At 47.0% G+C, this 22,785-nt stretch overlaps 1 protein-coding gene across 3 annotated transcripts in view; it reads left to right on the top strand.

Annotated features, from left to right (window-relative positions):
* kif26ba (kinesin family member 26Ba) overlaps positions 1-22,785 on the top strand; it is a 380,767-nt gene that overhangs the window by 253,733 nt on the left and 104,249 nt on the right. For all 3 annotated transcript variants that reach the window (XM_063055472.1, XM_063055473.1, XM_063055474.1), the window contains one exon: positions 943-1,129. In XM_063055472.1, the coding sequence (XP_062911542.1) occupies positions 943-1,129 (187 nt within the window). The remainder of the gene's footprint in view (positions 1-942; positions 1,130-22,785) is intronic.

The following is a 22,785-nucleotide window of genomic DNA, read 5'->3' on the forward strand; positions in this document are numbered from 1 at the left end:
AGGGAGGTGTAATATGCTCCTTCCCTCTGCTAGCCTGTAGGTCACCCTTGGACAAGGTGCAGCACCTGTTTAGCCGCATGATCAGGGTCATGTGAAGCCATGGGAGCAGCTGGTGGATGGTCAAATGAGCAACTGGTGAATATCACAAGTCCTGGTTATGTGACCACTGACACCAGGCAGACAATTCCCTGAAGAGTATTGATCACGGCTGGGGTCACCCGTCTTGTAAAGGCACTGCCCAGAAAAAGGCAATGGCAAACCACTGATGTAATTTACCAAGAACAATGATGGTTCATGGAAAGATCATGATCGCCTTTGTCATATGATATGACGCATAATGAAAGTTATGAAAGGGATAGTTAAGATAGAGGCAGGAAAGTTGTTTTCAATAGTAGGTGAGACTAGAACTAGGGAACATAGCCTCAAGATTAAGGGGAAGGATAAATATGAGGAGAAACTGCTTTTCTCAGAGAACGGTGAATATCGAACTCTCTGCTCAGGGGTGCAGTAGAGGACATCTTAATTAAATACATTTAAGACAAGGTTGGGTAGAGTTTTGCACAGTAGTGGAGTAAGAGTTATGGGGAAATGAGTCCACAGCCAGATCAGCCATGATCTTATTGAATGGCGGGAAAGGTTTCGAGGGTCAGATGGCTGACTCCTGCACCTATTTCTTAACGTTTGTATGCTTGTTCGGTGCTACTGGAGGTGTTGGACCTTGGGTGAAATCTGTTGTGATTTGCCCATTGTTTTAAACCCATCTAATTTTACCCATCCTGGAAGAGAGGCAAATGGAGGGAGCCAGGGGCAGAAGTTGAGAAGCAACCTCTCGGCTTTCATGCTGCAGTTCAGCTTTGTGTGGGCGGTGAGGGGCTGAGATCAGTACAGCGTCCATTTTTGCCCCATCTCCTTTGTCCAACACCTGCTCTTTTGTTTCTCCAGAGCCGCCCAGAAGCTCAACCTGTCTTCCAAGAAGAAGAAGCACCACCGGCCTCCTGCCCCAAATGTGTCCGAGCCCCTACCCTTTCCAACCAACTTCAGCGGCATCCTGCAGACGTCCTCCCCCCCAGCACCGCCGTGCCTGCTTCGGGCCATCAGCAAGGTGAAGGACAATCCCGGGATTGGCAAGGTAAGCACTGGAAGCCGGTTGTCCAGGCAGTGCCTGCTTGCCAGTTGACTCTGGGAATTAGATAGTTCTGGGACCAGGAGATAACACCTGGGGAACTTCAAAGCAAAATTGTGATATTTCATCAGGTACTTTCTCTTCACAGGTAATTGTTGGAGAAGGGGAAAGAGGCTCTTTGATTGGATGTCCCTTCCATTCCACTAATTAATAGCTTGTCCATTTTCGATTGGTTATGGGAGGATGGATGTGGTGGGCATCCAGTAAGGAAGCAAGGGTGGAATGATTGGAGGCGTGATGTCATGCCTTCATTCGTTCATGATCTGGATTTCCCAGTTGAAACTGGGAATTGAGGAAAATGATAGAGTCTTTCTAACACAAGGCTCAGTTCACAGGGGAGAAATTACTGAGACATGATTTATTTGTGTTACCAGGCAGAAGAATAAGGGTTTTGACTGCACAAGTGGTTCTGCATTGTATTCTGAAGAACACTTATATAATTAGCTCACATTGTTTCTGTATTTATTTCTATTGTCTATTGTTGTTTCTGGCTCTTCTCTTCAGGAACTGGTGCAATTTTGTTTTAAAATATATGTTGCAAACATAAAATACATGTTAGACATAGGAGCAGATTTAGGCCGTTCAGCCCATCATGTCTGCTCCATCGTTCCATCATGGCTGCCTTATTATCCCTTTCAACTCCATTCTCCGGCCTTCTCCCCGTAACCTTTGACACCCTGACTAACCAAGAGCCTATCAACTTCCACTTTAAATACTGTATACCCAATGACCTGGCCTTCACAGCCGTCTGTGGCAATGAATTCCACAAATTCACCACCCTCTGGCTAAAGAACTTCCTCCTCATCTCTTTTGTAAAAGGACGTTCTTCTATTCTGTGGCTGTGCCCTCTGGTCCGAGACTCACCCACGATAGGAAACATCCTCGCCATACCCATTCTATCCAGACCTTTCAATGTTCAATAGATTTCAATGAGTTCTCCCCCCCCCCCATTCCTGTAAACTCCAGGAAGGACAGGCCCAGAACCATCAAATACTCCTCATACATTAACCTTTTCACTCCTGGTCTCATTCTCATGAACCTCCTGTGAACTTTCTCCAAAGCCTGCGCATCTTTTCTTAGATAAGGGGCCCAAAACTACTCAGAGTATTCCAAGTGCGGTCTGACCGATGCCTTCTAAAGCCTCAGCATTACATCCTTGGCTGTTTGTTGAAGGATTAGAGCCAATAGGAGAGCAATTTAATGCAACTTCAACCACCACCTCAGAACCTATTTTATTCTGCTGCCTTCTTCCTGGTTAGTTCAGTAGGCATTGGGCACACTGATGGTAAACCATTGGCATGCGACCCTTGATGCAGCCAAGAACTGGATCAGAGGGCCATCCTTGTTGAACCCAACCTACCTTGTCTTTGTTGAGATGTGCAGAACTCTAGATTCTCCAGTGAAAGGGGACAATAGACAATAGGTGCAGGATTAGGCCATTCGGCTCTTCGAGCCAGCACCACCATTCACTGTGATCATGGCTGATCATCCACAATCAGTATCCAGTTCCTGCCTTATCCCCATAACCTTTGATTCCAATATCTTTAAGAGCTCTATCCATCTCTCTCTTGAAAGCATCCAGAGACTTGGCCTCCACAGCCTTCTGGGGCAGAGCATTCCACATGTCCACCACTCTCTGGGTGAAAAAGTTTTTTCTCAACTCCATTCTAAATGGCCTACTCCTAATCCTTAAACTGTGGCCTCTGATTCTGGACTCGCCCATCAGCGGGAACATGCTTCCTGCCTCCAGCGTGTCCAATCCCTTAATAATCTTCTATGTTTCAATCAGATCCCCTCTCATCCTTCTAAATTCCAGAGTATAGAAGCCCAGTCGCTCCAACCTTTCGACATATGACAGTCCCACCATCCCAGGAATTAACCTTGTGAACCTACGCTGCACTCCTTCAATAGTAAGAATGTCCCTCCTCAAATTTGGAGACCAAAACTGCACACAATACTCCAGGTGTGGTCTCACCAGGGCCCTGTACAACTGGTCCCCACTCCCGTGAGTGCTGAATTAGCCCAGACCGGGGGGATGAAACGTGGGAGATCTTTAGTATGGCAACCTCAGCTGCGCGGTGGAAAACTCCTCAGTGAGATGGTAAAATAAGCACGAACAATCCGAGTGCAAATGGTCAGAAATCCAGAGAGAGAGAGAGAGTCATCAGTGGGTGACATTCACAACACAGCAGACGGCAGTAGGTCCTTTGTGCACCTACCCAATTACTCTGGGAATTATAGAGTATTGTCCTGGGACCAGCCGATAATACTTGGGGAACTTTAAAGGAAATTTCATATTTCATCAAGTACTTTTGCTCACAGGTCATTGTTGGAAAAGGGGAAAGAGGCTCTTTGACTGGAAGTCCCCATCCAAACCACTAATTAATAGTTTGTTCACTTTGATTAATTATGAAAAGTCCGAACCCTGGCACTCTGCCCATAACCTTGCAAAGTTATTTTCCCTTTAAGTGTACACCATCTCTATTTCGAATCGGCTATTGAATGTGATTCATTCTGTTTTCTTTTCAGAGTGTATTCCAGTTTAGGGGTCCCCAACCTTTTTCGCACCGCGGACCGGTTTAATATTGACAATATTCTTGCAGACCGGCTGACCGGGGGGCGGGGGGGGGGGCGGGAGGTGTTCAAGTAGGGTTAAACTCACCTCAACATGTCTTTTACAGTTAGGGTTGCCGACTTTCTCACTCCCAAATAGGGGACAAAAGTAGCAGTCAAATCCCAGGACACTTGTGTTTACCCCAGGAAAGACTACCATGACCATGAAGCCTTGCGCGGGCACCGGTGTGCGCATGCACGTATGTGCTGATTTTTTCCCACAAATTGGTTTTGCCTTCATCTTCCCGACTACACTGTACATACATTATTTCTACTTTATATAGGCTGTGTATTTATCATATCATTCCTGCTTTTATTATATGTTAGTGTTATTTTAGGTTTTATGTGTTAATTGGTATGATTTGGTAGGTTATTTTTTGGGTCTGGGAACGCTCAAAATTTTTTCCCATATAAATTAATGGTAATTGCTTCTTCACATTATGCCATTTCGGCACGAAAGGTTTCGTAGGAACCCTCTACCTTAGCGGGGGAAATACGGGGTAAGGGTGGTCCCGTATGGGACAAACCAATTTAGCTCAATATACGGGATGTCCCAGCAACTATGGGACAGTTGGCAACCCTATGTTCAAGTTCAACAGTGCGTGACAGGGAATGAGGAAAGGTGCAGCTGACTCGTATCGTTTCCTTGCGGCCCGGTAGCACATGCTCTGCAGCCCAGTACCGGTACCGGTCTGCGGCCCGGTGGTTGGGGACCGCTGTTACAGATCACTATAACTCAGTTGGCTAGCTAATTAGACAAATTGGACCTATTGGTGCTTTTTTTTTTCAGGCAAAATATCTTGCATGAAGAGGTGTTTGCCACCAGTTCCTGTGGAATTAGGAAATAGGAGTAGGGCACCTCCTGTGCCAATTCACCCTGGTGACATCATCAATGTGTTGCTGTGTCCAGTTATTACTTCCTGACACAAATTAGATTCAAAGGCCATGACCTGGGCCTTCATAATTAACACATGGTTTAACAAAGAGTACATTACAGTCAGTGTAGAGAATCCCGTGTAAATAAGACAGTGCCCTCTGGGACATGACTTTTAAATTGTACAAACCCCCCCACCCCCCTCATTCACAGTGCAGTGCAGGAACAAGCCTTTTGGCCCATAATGTCTCTGCCAATTCCTACTAATCCCATTTGCCTGCACCTGTCTGTTTTCCTCCATCCCTCCCTGTTCATGTGCTTGTTTAAGCACCCCTTCCTCCCCCTTGTGTCTGCTTCCACCATCTCCCCTGCGCTCCAGACACCTACCTTTGTCTTTTAAAAAAATCGTGCCTCATAAATCTCCGTTAAAATTTCTGTCTCCCACCCTAAAACTATGCCCTTTAGTATTTCCACTGAGAGAAAAAGACTTTGACTATCTGTTCTATCGATACCTCTCGTAATTTGATATGTTTCTGTCAGATCTCCCTTCAAACTTCTGATATTAACCTCTTCTTATGGCTGATAATCTCTAATCCAGGCAACTTCCTGGTGAACCTCTTCTCCACCCTCTCTACATCCTTAAATGTGGCCTAACCAAAGTTTTATACAGCTGCAACACGATTTCGCAATGTTTATACGCATGCCCCATGTCTTCATTACAACCCCATTCATTTGTGCTGTTAGTCTCAGTGAGCTATGGACTTGTACCCCAAGATCCCTCTGTACATCAGAGCTTTGCAGGGTCCTGCTGTATATTTACTGTATAATTCCCTCTGACGTTCGACGTGCCAAAGTGCAACACCTCACACTTTACACATTTGTGTACCTGTCTTTAGTGCCTCTTAATTGTTGTTGAAACATGGCATTGAATATCTGCTGCCACAGGCTGGAGTATTTGAAATGTCTTATTGTCAGTCCAGTTGCCTGGACCTTAGGACATAGAACATAGACCTGTAGAGCAGAGTGCAAGTCTTTCAGGCCACTGTGTGTGCTGACCATTTAACCTGCTCCAAGATCAACCTCACCCTTCCCTTCCACATAGCCCTCTATTTTCCTTTCATCTATGTGCCTATCTAAATCTTTCATATCCTTCCTATAATGATGTGACCAGAACTGAACACAACACTCCAAGTGTGGTCTAAACAGGGTTTTATAGAGTTGCAACATTATCTTGTGGCCCTTGAACTCAATCCCCTCACATATGAAGGCCAACACACCATACGCCTTCTTAAACACCCGTTATCAACTTGCACGCAACTTTGAGGGATCTGTAAGTGTGGACATGGCTGCAGATGGGATGCTCTCTATCCACTGCTCCAGCTGTTGTTTTTGTCAGCACCTAAAGAGAATCAAAGTCTGTTTCTGTGATAGTGAGGAGCTTGGGAGGCAGTAGCAGTGGGTCATCCCAGTGAATGTGTCAGCCTTTTTAGTGATATTCATGATGGGCTCCATTAGTGCTGATCTGGGAGATGTCCGAAGAATCATCGGTACCCACTCAATACTGGATAGGACAGAACTCCAGAGCATTATCTATTGGTCTGATCACTTGATGCTGCCACCTCATTTACAGTCTGCGGTTTATCTGGCAGCGCATTAACCTCTGAATCCAAAGGTTTTAGGTTCGAGTGCTGCTAAAGGTCAGTGATCTGGGCTGGTGTTTCAGTGAGGTGCTGACAGAGTACTCTGCTGCTGTCTTCCTCATTGTCTGAACTTGACCGTGACTTTTCTCCCAGTTGGACATCACCGGAACATTGGCAGCATTTCAAGATAGAGCAGAAGTGTTATCGTGCCCAATTCTTAATCTCCCAAATAACACTTAGAAACGGCTCACTTGCTCGTTCAAAGCTGTGAGCAATCTGGCTGCTTTATTTCCCACACTGCTGCACTTTAGTTATCGCGTAGTTATAAAGAGCTTTGAGATATTCCAGTGATGAAAAGCTTTGAGATACACCAATTAGATCAAAATCAGTGCAAATTTTTGTTTCTTTTTCTCAAAGAATTTATTGTCAGTGGTTATAAACACAAGCCGTATATTTAACAAGCTGTCTCTGTGCTGCATTTTATGTCTCTCTGTCTCTCTCTCTGTGTCTTGTTCTCTGTGTGGCTGTATCTGTTTCTCCTTGTGTCTCTGTGTTTTGCTCATCCTTTCTCCTTTGCTTTTCTTCTCTCTCACATTGTTGGTGCCTCTTTCTCTTTTGCTGTCTCGCCGTTTCTGTTTCTCTCTCTTGCTGTCTTATTTTTTTGTGTGTCTGTCTCTGTCTTTGTCCATCTCTCTCTTCCTCACCCTCTCCCTCTCCGCGTTCCTGAGTGATCCTTGGTGTGTAGTGTAGCCTGCGATGCTGCCCATAGTTGAGCAGCACAGTGCGACTGACCTTGGTAAAGAAGGATGGCGGTAGGGGAGGTTCAGGATGGGGTGCTCCTGGGAAACCCCAACAGCTACTGGGCCCTCCCACCACTGGCATGCAGACGCATTAGAACACCAAATGGGCAATTTGCACAAGGAAATCAGCTGTGCTGTCAGCTGCAGAGAGCACAGCCAGTTCATTCTCACTTCACACAATACACTTCCTCCGTTCCGTACAGGCACATAAAAGACACAGGATTTACACAGTGTCTATCGACAGGGAGAAGGCAGTCAGGCAGACACAATTACCTCCCAGGCAGGAGGTTAATCATGTGGAAGCAGTACATTTTTTTGCTAATTCGTCTGTGTCAAGCGACCTGATTGATAGTATTTTAACTGTCCATACATACATCACTGTGCAGTTGGGTTGTCCTGCATTACCCATGTTCAGCTTTATATGGTCTGAATGAAGGGTTTCAACAGCGACCTCTCGTCTGATTCAAAGCTGCATAAACCGGGCTTAAGTAATATTGTTTGAAGATTCGAATCATGGGGTTGAGAGGAGTCTATTGTCTGCCACAGGCCTGATTTTGTGATCTCTGTGATCCTCCCAAAATATGCAGGAACTCATTGGCCACAAGTCCCTGGGATTAGAGGACATGTTGGAAAGTGTATGGTTATGCACTTCGGCAGAAAAAATGAATGGGCAGACTATTATTTAAATGGGGAAAGAATTCAAAGTTCGGAGATGCAACGGGACTTGGGAGTCCTCGTACAGGATTCCCTTAAAGTTAACCTCCAGGTTGAGTCAGTAGTGAAGAAGGCGAATGCAATGTTGGCATTCATTTCTAGAGGAATAGAGTATAGGAGCAGGGATGTGATGTTGAGGCTCTATAAGGCGCTGGTGAGACCTCACTTGGAGTACTGTGGGCAGTTTTGGTCTCCTTATTTAAGAAAGGATGTGCTGACATTGGAGAGGGTACAGAGAAGATTCACTAGAATGATTCCGGGAATGAGAGTGTTAACATATGAGGAACGTTTGTTCGCTCTTGGACTGTATTCCTTGGAGTTTAGAAGAATGAGGGGAGACCTCATAGAAACATTTCAAATGTTGAAAGGCATGGACAGAGTGGATGTGGCAAAGTTGTTTCCCATGATGGGGGAGTCTAGTACGAGAGGGCATGATTTAAGGATTGAAGGGCGCCCATTCAGAACAGAAATGCGAAAACATTTTTTTAGTCAGAGGGTGGTGAGTCTATGGAATTTGTTGCCACGGGCAGCAGTGGAGGCCAAGTCATTGGGTGTATTTAAAGTAGAGATTGATAGGTATCTGAGTAGCCAGGGCATCAAAGGTTATGGTGAGAAGGCGGGGGAGTGGGACTAAATGGGAGAATGGATCAGCTCATGATAAAATGGCGGAGCAAACTCGATGGGCCGAATGGCCGACCTCTGCTCCTTTGTCTTGTGGTCTTGTGGACACACTGCATGGGTGTGTGGGGAGATGGGAGGGAGGAATGGGGTTTGTTTTGCTCTTGTTGTTGTTTTGTTGCTTGTGTTCCGTGTTGCGGGCGTACTATGTTGGCACTGAATGTGTGACAACTCTTGCGGGCTGCCCACAGCACATCCTCAGCTTGTGCTGGTTGTTAATGCAAATGATACATTTCACTGTACGTTTTGATGCGCACGTGATAAATTAATTAATCTGAATCGGAATCCCTGGTGGAGAAGTGCAGAGTCTGGCTGGTGTGAGTCAAACACACCAGGAGGAACACTGATTCCAACCCTGTTGTATCAGCTGATTTTGGCCTAGAACCGGTGAAGCCTGACCGTCGGTGTAAGCAGCTGAGGAGGAGAGAGCCTGGGCATGTGCATTCCTGACTGTCAATCAGGACGTAGATTTTAGGGGTGGCGCAGCAAGGTGGTGAGGTGACCTGCTATCACACGGCCTTGGTGACCCAGGTCCAGTCCTGGTCATCCTCCGTGTGGTGGCATCCGTTAGTCTCATGAGACCATGGATCTGCGCCTGGAAAGGTTCTGCAGGGCGCAGGCCTGGGTAAGGTTGTATGGAAGACCGGCAGCTGCCCATGCAGCAAGTCTCCTGTCTCCACGACACCGATGTTGTCCAAGGGAAGGGCAAGGGCCGATACAGCTTGGCACCGGTGTTGTCGCAAGAGTTGCCAGAGCGAGGCTGAAGGCAACATCGGACTGCCTTAGGGACTCCAGCTCTGGATTTGTCCTCAAGGTTTACTCCCGAAGCCTTTCCCATGAGTGGGTATGGCCGCAGGGTCATAAAAGTGCGCCTCAGATAGCCTCTGACAACCAAGTCCAACTCCTGGCCTTCTCGAGTGGCTTAGCCTCTAAGCCTGGCGGAACTGTTTCTGCTGACAGGAGAAGGGGCGAAGGCGGGTCCTGGCCCTTTAAAACCAGTGCTACCGGGCCGCGAGGAAACGATATGATTTGGCCATATGAGTCAGCTGCACCTTTCCTCATTCCCTGTCACGCCCACTGTTGAGCTTGAACGCACGCGAGGTCATTACCCGCGCGTCGTCCATGTCAGCGCGGGAAGGAGATCAACTCCTCGAGTTTGTAAGTGACGGCGGGCTGAAAAGTATGTTTGACATAACATCTCTGCCAGCATTCCGGATCAAAGTCAAGGGCGAATATCCTGAGATAGCCACGGAAGCACTGAAAACGTTGCTTCCATTTCCAACGTATCTCTGCAATGAACGCAACGAAAACTAAATTGCGGGATAGGCTGGACATAAGGAACCCATTCGAGTATCGCTGTCTCCCATCTCCCCTCGATGGGACCGTCTTGTTGCAGGAAAATAAGCCCAGGGCTCCCACTGATTCAGCGATATTGGTGCGTTGCAATGATTTTATATGTTCATATGGGGAAAATATTTGCTGTGTGTTTAATATCCAAACGTTACTTAAAAAGTTACGATGCTATTGACTTACTTATATAACCATATAACAATTACAGTACAGAAACAGGCCATCTCTGCCCTTCTAGTCCGTGCCGAACGCTACTCTCACCAAGTCCCACTGACCTGCACTCAGCCCATAAACCCCCATTCCTTTCCTGTCCATATACCTACCCAATTTAACTTTAAATGATAATATCGAACCTGCCTCTACCACTTCTACTGAAGTTCGTTCAACACGTATTTCAAGCTCCCCTGTCCTCCCCTGATAATTGACTTATCACTATATTCATGCGAGGAAAATATGCGATATGTGTTTAATATTAAATTTGTTAGATAAACTCTTTTAGAAACGAAATTGAGTGTATTAGCCACTTATCACCAATATTCCGGTCGTGATTAACAGCGACTCCCCACCCCCCCCAAACAGAATCGCCAAAAATGATTTGTAGCAAAAAAAGGCACGTGCAAGCATATGCAAGTCATGCATGCGTACTGGTGCCCGCGCAAGGCTTCATGGCCATTGTAGTCTTTTCAGGGTAAACACAACGTATTTGACTGCTACTGTATTCTTGTCCGTTGGCAACCATTCCCGCCCCCGGGTCGGCCGGTCCGCAAGAATATTGTCAGTATGAAACCGGTCCGCAGTGCAAAAAAGGTTGGGGACCCCTGATCTAAGAGAGGGAAAACTCTGATTTCAAACCTCTGCTGCCTTGCGGCCATACCCACTCATCCTCCCTATAACCCAACCAATTTCCCCCAGGTGCTCTGGTTTTCTCCCACATCTCACCAACACCTCTTGCTTCCTCAGCAGACTAAAGAAATTCAGCAAGTCCCCGTTGACACTTAACCAATTTTTCTCTCGGATGAGAAAAGGCCACACGAATCTTTATGTAAGACATCATGTAAGAAAACCTTCGGAAGAGATTCAGTATGAATGGGAGAGGATTGTTGGAACAGTTGGCCTTTGCTGACCACTGCTGAGGAATCAAAGATGCTTTTAATCCTTTGGTGAGTTTATTGGTGCAGGGTGCTGACCACACACACACCATTCACATTCCCCCAGCCACAGACACAGAGCAGCCTGGTGCAGGGGCCTACAGTTGTCAAATCCAGCAACTGTTTTTGGCAATCTCGGGTGAGGGTGAAGAAGCCACACTCAGTCATGGAGTCATGCAGTATAGAAACTGGCTCTATGGCTCAACCGGTCTATGCTTGTCCCATATACCCACCACTCACTGTGTGGAGAAACCTAGCCCTCAGATCTTCCCCCACCTTAAACCTTCAGCCCAACCGGTCCATGTTGACCAAGATGCCACCTATGCAATTCTCAACTGCCTGCACTTAGCCCGTATCTCTCTAAGTTGGGCTCCCAACTTTTTTTTATGCCATGGGCCCCTGCCATTAAGTGAAGGGTCTGTGGACCCCTGCTGTAGATGTTACCTATCCAAGTGTCTTCTAAATGTACCTGCCTTAACCACATCCTCTGGCAGCTCTTGTCATATAACTGATGAAAAGGTTGCCCTCAAATTCTGATTCATTCTCTCTTCTCTCGCTTTAAACTTATGCCCCCTAGTTCTTGATTCTCCAACCCGTGGAAAATGACCCTATCTCTGCCCTCCTGATTTTATATACCTCTGTAACATCACTCCTTATTCTCCTTAAGGTTGTAGCCAAGAGTGGTAGTGGGGGCAAGCTCACACTATCTACTAAATGCTCCCAATGGCGTGCGCCTCAAATAGCCTCTGACAACCAAGTCCAGTTCCTGACTTTCACGTTTAGCTTAGCTACGAAGCCTGGCGGAACCGTTTCTACTGACAGGAGAAGGGACAAAGGTGGGCTACTGGTGCCTCAAAACCAGTTGCTTCAGGCAGATGGAGCTTGTCAGCCGTGATTGGCAAATTATCTAGGAGAAGGAAAATGGATCTCAAACCTCCGCTGCCTTGCAGCGATACCCACTCCTGGGGAAGGCTTCAGGAGTAAACCCCGAGAGAAAAATCCGGAGTGGAGTCTCTAAGGCAGTCCTGTATTGAGCTCAATGCCGACTGGTAACTCCTGTAACGCTGCTAGTGCCAATCTGCATCAGTCTCTTCTGTTCCTTTGGGTTCATCAGATGCATGGAGAGGGGGAGTTTGCTACATGGGCAACAGCTTGCTCTCCATATTGTACAGCCCTGGCTCGCATATCTAGGCAGCTAAGGTGCAACATCCATGGTCAAACCTGACTATTGGAGGTCCCAGTATCCTCCTTAGCTCACTGAATACAGTGCTAACCTGCTCACCCTGTCTCCCTGACTCAGTCCCACAAATCCTGGCAACATCCTCAAATCTTTTCTGCACTGGACAGGCTTGGCTGATGAATGCTTTGCTGTGTTTTATGCTGAGAGGCCAGATGATGTGACGGAATGGCAAACAGCAGCAGGACAGGGCATTAATTATTCTAGAGTACTCCCGTCCTTTGGGTTTTGGATGCCTCCCGATAATATTGGTGTCCTTCACTAGCTCTATTTCATAGCCACTGACTTCTCTGTCCTTGGTAACTATGTGAAACCAAACCAGGCTGTTTTCAATCAGGGACTCTTACTCGAAGTCAATGAGCTACACTGCGCAGATCCACACCATCATCAAGACTGTGTGTTTCCACTAGAGACACAGGATATTCTCCAGATTCTGGAAATCTTAAGCAACACGTGCACAGTGATGGAGGAACTCAGCGGGTCAAGCACCATCTATGGAGAAGAATTAAGAAGTTGATGTTTAGTGCCGAGACCCTTCGGACCAATACCGTTTCCACCTACTACCTTCCAACTTCTCACTTCACCCCCCTCTCCCCACCCCTCTGCCTGCTCCCTGAATGAACAGTTGATATTTTATGCCAAGTCCCTTCACCAGGGCTGGTCTCTGCACTCTTCCTTTCCAGTCTTGATGAAGGGTTTCAACCCAAAGCGTCAGTTGTTCATTTCCCTCCATTGATGCTGCCTGGCCTGCTGAGTTCCTCTAGCATTTTATGTACTTCCACAAGACAACTAGTCCAACACATTCATGAACGATCTCTCTCGTTCTCTCCACTACCCAAAAGTCAGCTCAGTCTGCCCTGTCCACCTGTCCTGAACTTACTGACCTGTGTTAGTTCTCATTTAAACAGTATCCTCTTCTTTGCTTTCAGGCCTCTGTCTGGTCTCTTCCCCTCCCAGTTGAAACTCCTACAGCCTGAGGCAGGGCTGCAACCTGTAATGTCAACAATTCCTTTCCTCCGACACATGCTGCTCGATCCGCAGTTCCTCAGGCAGATTGTTCATTGCTCCTAAACTTGGCAATTCTCTGCCAAAACCTCTCCTCTCTGTCTCACTCTCTGTTTCTGTCTTACTCCCTCTCTCTTCCTCCCTCCCTCTCTCTCCCTCCCTCCCTCTCTCTCTCCCTCTCTCCTCTTCCCTCCCTTTCCCATCCTCTCCTCCCTCTTTCATTCTCTCTTTTTCCCCTTCTCTCCCTCCCTCTACCTCTCTCCTCCCTCCCTCTCTTCCTCACTCTTTCCCTCCTTCTCACTCCCTTTGCCCCTTTCCTTTTCTCTGTTCCTCCCCCTCTCCCTCCACTCTCCCCCTCTACCTCTCCCTCCACCTCCCTGTCCCCCTCTCCCTCACCCCTCTCTGTCCCCCCATTCTTCATTAGATATTTTAAAACCTTCCAACCATATAATCACTTTACCTGATGTTAATCAGTGTAAGTGTTCTGTGAGGAATCCTGGGAATTTTTGCAGAGTAAAGATGCTAGATGAGCAGAAGTTGTTGTTGTTGCCCTGGGAAAGAAAGAGCTGGAACAGGAGAGATAGTCAGTCAATGTTCCAACACCTCGAGAACAGAAATGATTTGGCACACCGTTAACGAATGTGGTGAAGAGCGAGCAGCTTGCCAAATATCTTTCCCAGTGAGATCAGAATAAGCCCTTAAACCCATCTAATTATAGATTCAGCAACTTTGTCTCTATGATTTAAAAAAAATACATTTGGCACAAAAATGATTTGACTTCTAAAACATGTTGCTGAGTCTGGGTGAAATCTGGCGGCAGCTTGAATATATTTAGCCCATACCGCGCTCAAAAGCAGATAATTAGCAAGGCTGTTACGCTTGGAGAGCACTTTCAGCAGAGCTAATGTATTAATGTCGACAGAGGCAGCCAATTGTGCAAGCATCCCCTCCCCTCTCTAAACCAGTGACCAGCACCGTGGATTTAATACCTGGGAACAGGGATTCTGTCCAGTCAGAGCCAGTGATCTGGGATAATCGCATGTGAATGGCAGTTTAAAATCAGAGGCATGTAATGTAATCTCTGACTGCACAATGAGGGACAGCACAGTGGTTAGCACAACACTTTACAGTACCAGTGAACCCCATTTCAATTCCCGCCACTACCTGTAAGGAGTTTGTACGTTCTCCCCGTGACTGCGTGGGTTTCTGCTGTCTACTCAATTCTATTCTGCCAACCTTCCCAGGTTCAAACCATTCGGACCCATTTCCAGTGGCCAGTCGATCTACCAGCCCACAGGCAAGGAAGCTGGTGCACCTGGAGGGAACACGCTGTGTCACAGGGAGAGCGCACAAACTCTACCCGGACAGCACCCGAGGTCAGGATTGAACAGGGGGTCAGGGGTCACTGGAACTGCGACCCAGTGGTTCTGCTGCTCGCACCATTATGCTGTCTGAATCGGACGTTTTCAAACTAGATGTGGGCCTTAATGATGGTGAAAGAAAATGTAGCAATTATGTAAATGAAAGTTCATTCAGTAATTCAGTAGTTCCAGTTAATATCAGAGAATGTACAACCTGAAATTCTTGTTCTTCGCAGACATCCACAAAAACAGGAGAGTACCTCAAACAATGAGTGACAGTAAAAACATTAGAACCCCAAAGCCCCCCTACACCCCCTCCCACGCACAAGCAGCAGCCAAGCAACAACCCTCCCCCTCCTGCTCCCCCACTTACTTCAGCAAAAAGCATCAGCACCCTCCACCCACCAAGCAAGCAATAGCAAAGCTCCCAATAAAGACCATGATCTGCAGTACAACTAAAACTAAACGTTCACCCGACAATTTGACATACTACAGGCTCTCTCTCTCGCTCCTCAATAAAAGGACAGAGGTGTCACACTTTCATAGTGAGAGGAGAGATATAAACAGAACAACTCGCTGTTTTATGATGATAAAGTCTGCCACATCGCTTTTTTTTCCTGAATCCTCTGACTCGAGAATCAGCAACAAACTCTTCCTGCACCAACAAGAGAGAGAGAGAGAGCGCATGATCCACCGAGTACAGGCCCCCGACATGGTACCAAAGGAGGTGTGAGTCGCTCCTTTCCTCTGCTAGTCTGCAGGTCACCCTTGGGCAAGGTGTAGCACCTGCTTAGCCACTTCCCCACTCCTCCCCGATCAGGGTCACGTGAAGCCATGGGAGCAGGTGGTGGATGGTCGTATGAGCAGCTGGTGCACATCACAAGTCCTGGTTATGCAACCACAGATGCCCGGCAGATCATTTCTGAAGGCTGTTGATAATAGGTGGGGTCACCCATATTGTAAAGACACTGCTCGGAAGAAGCCTGTGGCAAACCACTTCTGTAGAATTTGCGAAGGACAATCACGGTTATAGACTATGTCATATGCCCATGTCATACGACATGGCACATAATGTGTACATTATGCTACACCTGAACTCGAGGGGGTCCGATAACCTTGAGGGCAGGTTGGCTAGAGTCGCTGAGGTGGGTTTAAACTAATTTGGCAGGGGATGGGAACTGGAGTGACAGTGCTGAAGTTGAAGTAGCTGGGTTACAAACAAAGGCAGTGTCCAGTGAGTCTCCTAGCAAGGAGGGGCTGTCGATAGGGCAAAATTACAATCAACAGGATGAGTTGCAATGTAAAAGGCGAACAAAATCGAAAAGGGTCAATACAGGACTACAGGTGTTATATTTAAGTGTGCACAGTATATGGAATAATGTCAATATACCACAGTTACAGGTTGGCAAGTATGATGTTGTAGGCATCACTGAATCAAGGCTGAAAGAAGATTATAGATGGGAACTTAATGTCCAAGGATACACATCGTATCAAAACGATAGGCAGAGGGGGCGGCTTTGCTCTGTTGGTAAAAAATGACCAGAGGACACAGCCTCAGAATAGAGGGGCACCTTTTGGAACAGAGATGAGGAGGAACTTATTTAGCTAGAGAGTAGTTAATCTGTGGAATTCGTTGCCACAGGCAGCTGTGGAGGACAAGTCTGTATGCATATTTAAGGCAGAGGGTGATTGATTCTTGATTGGTCAGGGCATGAAGGGATACGGGGGCAGGGGTAGGGAGGCAGGTGATTGGGCCTGAGAGGAAGAATGGATCAGTCATGATGAAATGGTGGAGAAGACTCGACAGGCCAAATGGCGTGATTCTGCTCCTATATCTTATAGACTTATGGTCTTATGATTATGATGAAAAACAGGTTTGGACTTCATTCCCTGGAGCGTAGGAGAATGAGAAGAAATTTGATAGAGGTTATACAAACTTATGTAGCGTATTCGTAGCGTAAATACAATTGGGCTTTTTCCACTGAGGTTGGGTGTGACTGGAACTAGAGGTTGTGGTTTAGAGGTGAAAGCTGAAATGTTTAAGGGAAGCATGATGGGGAGCTTCTTCACTCAGAGGGTGGTGAGAGTGAGGAGTGAGCTGCCGGTGGAAGTGGATGGATACGGGTTCGATTTCAACGTTTAAGATAAATTTGGATACGTACATGGATGAGAGGGGTATGGAGGGCTATGGTCTGGGTGCAAGTTGATGGGACCAGTATAATAGTTTGGCATGGACTAGATGGGCCAAAGGGTCCGTTTCTCTGCTGTAGTGTTGTGGGACTCTGAGAGTGTGCTGGGAGCAGACTGCAAATGTCGCCCACGCATTCTGGCACCAACACAGCACGCTCACAATGCCTGGCAGAACAACACAGAATACAAGAAGCAATAAAACAACAACAGCTAAACAAATGCTGCTCCTCTCTCCCACCTACACATACACAGCCCTCCAAACCCAGGATGGGTTTCCAGTAGACAAGGACTCGGGCCTGCAAACACTGAGCTTCACCCTGCCCAGCGGAGTCACAGACTCAGCCAGGCCAACAACCCTCAACATCCAGACTTCTTGATTTCCTGCATCTGGTACATAAGAACACCACCATGGTGCAGCCAGTAGCTCCAGTGACAAGATTTGATTCTGACCTCTGCTGCTTTCTCTGTGGTGTTTGGACGGTCCCACTGTGCCTGTGTATATTTCCTCTGGGTCCTCTGTTTCCTCCCATATCTCAAGGGCTTTAGAGCTGATGGGTTAATTGGCCACTGCAAGTTGCCCCTGAATCTGGAGAAGGCCTTAACACATAGGAGCAGAATTGGGCCATTCGGCCCATCGAGTCTGCTCTGCCATCATTCCATCATGGCTGATTTATTATCCCTCTCAACCCCATTCTCCATCCTTCTTCCTGTAACCTTTACTAATCGAGAACCTATCAACCTCCGGATCAATCTTGTGGATCTCCTTGGGACCCTCTCCTAACTCAGGACACCGGTTCATAGATAAGGGGTCTTAAACTGCTCACGATACTGGCGGGATGGCGGGGAGAGCAAATTAGAAGCTGGAGTTGGTTTATTATTGTCACAGGTGCCAAGATACAGTGAAAAGCTTATCATGTATGCTGTTCATACAGATCAAATCAGTACTCCATGCTTTGAGCTAGAACAAGTTAGAACAATAACAGAGAGCAGAATAGTGTATTACAGTGACTGAAAGTGTGTGCAACGAGGTGCAAGGTGATAATGAGGCTGTGATGTCAACAGTCAATCTTATTGTACTTATCAATAATCTCAAACAGTGGATAGAAGCTGTCCTTGAGCCTTGTAGTATGTGTTTTCAGGCGTTTGTATCTTCTGTCAGATGGGAGAGGAGAGATGAGAGAATGTGTCGGATTGGTGTAAGTGAGTTAGTCCAGATCTGGAAGGCTGAAGACCGACAGACCTCTTTCTGTGCTGTAGGACTCTTTGTGCTGTTGGAAAGTACAGTGCGGTATATCTGGTGCATTCTCGATTGACGCTAATTAGAAAGAAAAAAATTGAGGCCCTCTGTTGGTTGAGGTGGATCATGGATAGTGTGTCCTAGTTGTCTACATGATGCGCGGGCCAATATGCAAAGCAGGGAGCACGACATGGAAAGAGCCAGCTGTTGCCCATGTAGCAAGCTCCCCGTCTCCACGTAGTTGAAGAACCCAAAGGAACGGCAGAGACTGATGCAGTTCGGCACCTGTGGCGTCGCAGGAGTTTTGCCAGTCAGCGTTGAACTCAACATAGGACTGCCTTAGGGACTCCAGCTCCCTATTTTTCCTCGGGGTGTATGCCCAAAGCCTCCCCCATGAACGGGCATAGCTGCAAGGCAGTGGAAGTATGAAATCGGATATTTCCTTCTGCCGAACACGGCTGATGAGTCCTGTCAGCCTAAAGCATCAGGCTTTAAGGTGCCAGTAACCTGCCTTTGTCCCTTCTCCTGCCCGTAGAAATGGCTCCACCAGGCTTAGAAATAGTTCTGCTGGGCTTAGCAGCTAAGCCACGTGTGAAGGACAGATGACTTGGCTGTCAGAGGCTATTTGAGACGTGTGCCATTGGGAGCATTGATCAGATAGTGGGATCTTATTCCTGCTACCACCTCCAGCCCCTGGCTATGACAACCTTAAGGAACCCAAAAAAAAGGCATGCATTTGCGTAGTGCCCTTCATGATCTCAGAGTGGTTTGGTGCCAATGACCATTGATGTAATGCGGGATATTACCAACCTGTTAGGCATGGCAAGGTCCCACAGAGATCAGCAAAGTAGCAGATCAGATGCTGGTGGGGGAGCACTCTTAAAGACGTCCATACCTCTGGACGTAGCAGTTGATGATGCGTTGGTAAGTGCCAGCTTGAAGATATGCGTCTTGGAGTCCTTGCAGTACATGACGTACCACCATTGTACAGATTGGGGCTGGGAGCCAAAATGATCACCCCCGCATCCTCAAAATGTTCTTTACAAACCTTGACAGCGGTAACGCCGTGTCTGTCTATTCCAGCAATCGAAACAATCATAGACATTAAGGTCTTCTAAAAGTCTCTCTGAGACATTTGGAGATGTATTAAAAATCAATTAGGCAATCAATTAAACAATTGAGTTTTTTTATAAATGATTCAGAAAATCAGACTTAAAGACAATCACAAAACACTTAAACAATTAAACCAATTAAGTACATTACATTAACTTTAACAGCATACTCCAAACCTCCTCCTAATTAGGGCAGCCATGGTTGCATCGTGGTTAGCACACGCTTTACAGAGTGAGCAATTGCTGATGTTACTCCCACTGCTGCCTGTAAGGTATCTGTATGTTCTCCCCATCACCATGGGGGTTTTCTCCGCCTGCTCCAGTTCCCTCTCACATTCCAGATAAGAACAGTTAAGGGTTAGTAAAGTTCTAGGCATGCTATTTTGGCACTAGAAACATGGTGATTCTTGCAGGCTGCCCGAACGCAATCCTTGGATTGTGTGACTGTTGACGAGCAACACATTTCACTGGATGCTTTAGTGTTTCGATGTGCATGTCTCAGGCACATATACAGTATGTAGCTGGTGTGCCTAAGACTTTTGCACAGGACTGTAGCAATTTTATGTACTGCACTATCCGCTGCCACAAAAGAATTAAATTTCACGGCATATGTGAGTGATGATAAACCCGATTCAGATATGGGTCTCTATTGTGGGCTGAGAGCGGGAAGGGGGCCAGAGAGAAGAGAATCATGGTTGGGAAAAGGGGAGGGGAGAGGGGAGGGAGTGTGAAGCACCAGAGAGACATTCCGTAATGATCACTAAACCAATTGTTTGGAATCAAATGACCTTGATTGGTTTCTCAGGGCTGGGTGTGTCTGGACCTATGCCACCACCCCCCCCCCCACCGACACTCCTTCTCTGCCACCTGTCCCACACCCCTCCCATGGCACTCCACCCTCGCCGTTCCCAATATCCTCTGCTCCTGCCAGATTTACAAACTCGCTCTCCACGTTGACAAACACAGTACCGTAATAAAGTCTTAGGCACCCTGGCTATGTACATATGCCAAATTAAACTAATCTTTACTCTCAGTCCTGCACTCCATTGAAATGACTGTGCGGATCTAACTGGGCGTGCCTTTGGTGGCCAAACTTCCCTTTGCAACTACTGGGCTGTCACACCAAGTCTGTGTTCTGTGCTCAGTTATCCAGCAAATCTGGGTTTATCAGGGTTTATCTTCCCCATCCCTCACATGTGAGAACACTAGTGAGAAGGGCCTCTGTTTTTAGGCTTTACTTACGTAGCCATACAACCGTAAGCAGGCCTTTCAACCCAACTGGTGCATGCCGAATAAGATACCCCCGCAAGCTAGTCACATTTTCCCAAATTTAACCAATATCCCTCGTACCAGAGGTTGCAAACCTGCGGTCCATAGACCTCCTAGGTTAATGGTCAGGGGTCCATGGCATAGAAAAGGCTGGGAACACCTGCCCTGAGTAAGCCTTTCCTATCCTTGTACCTGTCCAAGTGTCTTTTAAATGTTGTTGTTATACCTGCCTCAGCCACTTCCTCTGCCGGCCTGTTTCATGTACTTATTTAGCGATGTAGTGCAGAGTAGGGTCTTCTGGCCCTTCAAGCCACACAGCCCCAGCAACACCCCCCCAACCCCAATTAACCCTAACCTAATCACGGGACAATTTGCAATGGCTATTTTACCTACGCTGTACGTCTTTGGATTGCGGAGGGGAACCAGAGCACCCGGGGGAAACCCACGCATTCCACGGGGAGGACGTACAGAGACTCCTTACGGACAGTGCCGGAATTGAACTCCAATCTCTGGAACGCCCCGAGCTGTAATAGCATCGCACTAACCGCTATTCCGCCATGGCACCCATATACAGACCGTCCGCTGGATGAAAACATTAACACTCTGGTTCCTATTAAACCTCTCTTCTCTCATCTTAGTCCTGTACCCTCCAGTTCTTGATTCCCCATCCCTGGAAAAAAGACTGGTAATTAACCCTATCCATGCCTCTTATGATTTTATACATCTCTATATGATCACCCCTCAGTCCCCTACGCTCCAAAGAATGAAGTCCCAACTTGCCGAATCTCTCTCCATAACTCATGTAAACTCGTGTCCAGGGGCACAGACTGGTCAGAAGAGTGGGATGCCTCACTGTCCATCTGAAAGCCTCCAACGTTTAAGCACTCCTTCAGTATCGAGACTGCAACATTGAGTATTGAGCTTGCGTGTATAGGGGGATTTGAACCCACAGTCTTCAAAAGGTGATAGAAGCATGTTTAGAGGCGAGCAAAGAATTTACATTTCGGGCTGAGACACCTTGGCCCAAACGGTGACTATAATTCCCTTCCACAGATGTTGCCTGACTTGCTGAGTTCTTCCAGCGTTTTACCTGTGTTGCCTAACGTTTCCAGTGCCTTCAGGATCTCTTAATATCCAGGTGAACCTTGAACACTCTTTCTCCACTTGCACGTTTGTCGCTTATTTGAAAAGACGCGAGGAGTCTGATCGTGCACTGGTGGTGAGGCTGTCCACAAGAATGAGAAATGTTTCACTGACCGTGCATCGCGTTATTGCGTTACAAGGTATGAGGCATTGTGTCAACAGCAGGAGGCAACGATGCTTAAAGGGAAATCAAGAAGTTTTACCAAGTAGTGGTGTGAGTGGAAACACTCTGCGTTCTGTGAAGTGAGTGCAGGCTGAGTGAACTTGTCAATTGTACTGTAGTAGAAAAGATCACAACAGTGATCTAAAAGTCAAGAGGTGGAGTCGTTGAGCACAGAAACAGGCCATTTGTCCCATCTCATCCATGCTAACCATCAGCTTCCAATCTATACTAGTCCCATTTACCAGCGCTTGGTTCAAATCCTCCTCTTCCTTGATGATTCAAGACCTTGTTTAGATACTCTGTAAAGGAAATGGAGACTAGATTTCCCAGAGTCATAGCACAGAAACAGGCCCATCCGCCCAACTCATTCATACCAAGCAAGCTGTTGACTTGAGCTAGTCGCAGTTTGTCCGCATATGGCTCACTTGCCTCTAAATCAGTCCTATTGATGTATCTGTGTACCTTTAAACAACAAATGAAAGGTGGAGGGGCAGGTGGTGTTGAAGAAACAGGGTGTCTGCAGAAGAACTTAAACAGATTGGGAGAATGGGCAAAGAAGTGGCAGATGGAATATAGTGTAGGGAAGTGTATGGTCATGCACTTTGACAGAAGGAATAAAGGCAGAGCCTATTTTCTAAACGGAGAACAACTTTCAAAGGGACGTGGAAGTCCTTGTACAAGGTAGAGATTAACTTGTGGGTTGAGTCGGTGGTGAGGAGGACAAATGCAATGTTAGCGTTCATTTTGAGAGGACTAGAATATAAAAGCAAGAATGTAATGCTGAGGCTTGCTAAGGCACTGGTCAGAATGCGCTTGGAGAATTGTGAGCTGTTTTGGGGCCTCTTTTCTAAGAAAGGACGTGTTGGCTTTGGAGAGGGTCCAGAGGATGTTTTGGAGAATGATCCCAGGAATTAAAGGATGAACGTATGAGGAGTGTTTGATTCCTCCTCCTCATTGGTGGCCTAGCAGTTAGTACAACACTCTTACAACTCAGGATGTCAGAGTTCAGAGTTCAAGTCCAGCTCCTTCCCATGAGAGCTTGGGATTTCTCCAGATGCTCCGGTTTCC

Source organism: Mobula hypostoma, chromosome 8, assembly GCF_963921235.1.
Source record: "Mobula hypostoma chromosome 8, sMobHyp1.1, whole genome shotgun sequence".
Taxonomy (NCBI): domain Eukaryota; kingdom Metazoa; phylum Chordata; class Chondrichthyes; order Myliobatiformes; family Myliobatidae; genus Mobula; species Mobula hypostoma.